This window comes from Penaeus chinensis, chromosome 3 (assembly GCF_019202785.1).
Source record: "Penaeus chinensis breed Huanghai No. 1 chromosome 3, ASM1920278v2, whole genome shotgun sequence".
NCBI classification, from domain to species: Eukaryota; Metazoa; Arthropoda; class Malacostraca; order Decapoda; family Penaeidae; genus Penaeus; species Penaeus chinensis.
In genome coordinates, this window is record NC_061821.1 from 6,808,104 (window position 1) to 6,810,603 (window position 2,500).

Here is a 2,500-nt window from a genome sequence, read left to right on the forward strand (position 1 = left end):
AGAGGAAGGGGATGGTGAAGAAGAGAAGAAGAAGAAAGGAGATGATGCAGAAGAGAAGAAAGAGAAAGGAGATGATGAAGAAGAGAGGGCAGAAAAGATGATGAAATAAGAAGGAAGAGAAAGGAGATAATGAAAAAGAGAGGGAAGAGAAAGGAGATGATGAAGAAGAGAAGGCAGAAAAAAATGATGATGAAGAAAAGCAGGAAGGGAAAAGAGATAGATGATGAAGAAGAGGAGGAAGATAAAAAAATGATGAAAATGAGAAGGAAGAGAAAGGAGACGATGAAGAGAAGGAAGGGAAAGGAGATGAAGAAGAGGAAGACGAGAAAGAAGATGAAGGAGAGAAGGAAGAGAAAGGAGATGATGAAAATGAGAAGGAAAAAAGGAGATGATGAAGAAGAGAAGGAAGGGAAAAGAGGTGATAAAGAAGAGAAGGAAGAAGAAAATATGATGAAGAAGAGAAGGGATGGAAAGGAGACGATAAAGAAGAAAAGAAAGCGAAAGGAGGAGAGGGAAAAAGGAAGAAGAAGGAGGAAACAAGATAATGAGGAATATGGCAAATCAAAGGAGAAATGACGACAATGAAGATGATATAATAATAAAATAAGTATAATGGGGACGTTGGCGACGTAGAATAAGGGGAGAAGGAAGAAAAAAAGAAGATGGCAAAGAAGGAAGGCAAGAAAAGAGGTTTCGTACCTGCAGTTATGTTGAAATCTTATCTTTTTTTCGTTTTCAAAATCTAAGAAAGGGTTAGCCAATTATAAAGAAAAAAGAAAAAGAAAAAGAAAAAGAAGAATGAAGAAAAATATATAAGGGTAGTTTTTTTTGGCTACGTGATTCGATTCACACACACACACACACACACACACACACACACACACACACACACACACAGATCTTACCTATGAGCGAAGGATACAAAAAACTACAGGTGCCTTGCGTCATCCTGAAGAAGCCCCACGTGCTGGCCATGTCGTCGCTCCCGAACTCGTCAGCCAGCAGGGTGTTGATGAGAGTCCAGAAGAAGGCCATGCAGAAGGAGAGTAACGTTGCAGCCCCCAGGAGTTGCCACATGCTGTTGCAGAGGGGCGTCAGCAGGCATCCGATTCCTCCCACTACAAGGCTGGGAATGAAGGTGCAGTTATTATTATCATTATTATTATTTTCATTATCATTATTGTCTTCAGCAGCATCGTTATTATTATCATTATTGTTATTATCATTATTACTATCATTATCACTATTATTATTATTATTATCATTATTGTTATTATCATTATTACTATCATTATCACTATTATTATTATTATTATCATCATTATTATTATCATTGTTATTATTATTACTATTATTATTATTATAATAATAATCATTATCATCATCATCATTCTTCTCCTTCTTCTTCTTCTTATTATCATTATTATTATTATCATCATTATCATTACCATTATTATTATCATCATCATTATCATCATTATTATTATGAGTGTGTGTGTGTGTGTGTGTGTGTGTGTGTGTGTGTGTGTGTGTGTGTATGTGTGTGCGTGTGTGCGTGTGAGTGTGTGAGTGTGTATATTTGTACATTTGACCCATCCTGATCTGGCACATTTTACCACACTAGTCCTATCAAATACCATCCATTAATTAAAATCTGACATCACATACCCAGCGATGAGACCATGGTGGGCCTGGTACAGTTTCAGGCTTGAAGTCCATCCACACAGCAACCTCATAACGAAATCACAGGCTGAAGTATACGAAGCGATCACCGAATTCTCATAGGCATTCAGCCCTATTGATTTCCCATAAGTAGGCGTGTATAAAAGGGCGTTAGGAAGGGCGATATTAATGCACATGACCATCACGAGGTAGACCAAGTATGAGGGTTTTTTCAGTATACGGAAGTTCAATGGCTTCTTCTTCTTTGTCTTCTGGTCCGATGCTCTGACCTGCTGAGATGAGGGGATCCTCAAGCTGGGCGTATTTTGGCGAGCGTTATCTTTCCAGAATTCAGTTTGAACGAGGTGCTGGTGGATCTGGAAGGGCCTCATGAGCGCGCCGAACACGGTCATGTGGAGCATAACGCCAGCCATGAGGATAAGGGCACCGCGCAGGCCAAAATGCTGGTGCAGAGCCACGACGAGAGGGGAAAATAGGACGCCACCGAGGGGATTCCCAGAGGCCCGAAAGCCATTGGCCAAAGAACGTTTGTCTTGGAAGTAATCCGTGACCGCCAAGTAACCCGGAGTCTCGCTCATGCACAGACCTACGCCTGCAACGGAGATACGATTTTCGAAAGGTGAAACATCAGTGTCATATAGATATATTGCTAAATAAACAGAGTGGGTAAGATTTTAATACGTTACACAATTTTGTAAAACATCAACTGAAATAAGTTACGGTCGGATTGTGGTGAAATTTACATCAGCATCCAAATGATATTATTTTTCCATCATTGTAAGCCCTCACTTCAGGAAATGGGTTTACTTCTGGCAAG

At 39.8% G+C, this 2,500-nt stretch overlaps 1 protein-coding gene across 1 annotated transcript in view; it reads right to left on the bottom strand.

Annotated features, from left to right (window-relative positions):
* The window catches only part of LOC125043445 (monocarboxylate transporter 13-like), a 10,830-nt gene that overhangs the window by 729 nt on the left and 7,601 nt on the right, over window positions 1-2,500 (bottom strand). Inside the window, exons 5-6 of the mRNA XM_047639518.1 lie at window positions 1,669-2,275; window positions 906-1,126 (exon numbers count right to left, since the gene is read on the bottom strand). Of these exons, the coding sequence (XP_047495474.1) occupies window positions 906-1,126; window positions 1,669-2,275 (828 nt within the window). The remainder of the gene's footprint in view (window positions 1-905; window positions 1,127-1,668; window positions 2,276-2,500) is intronic.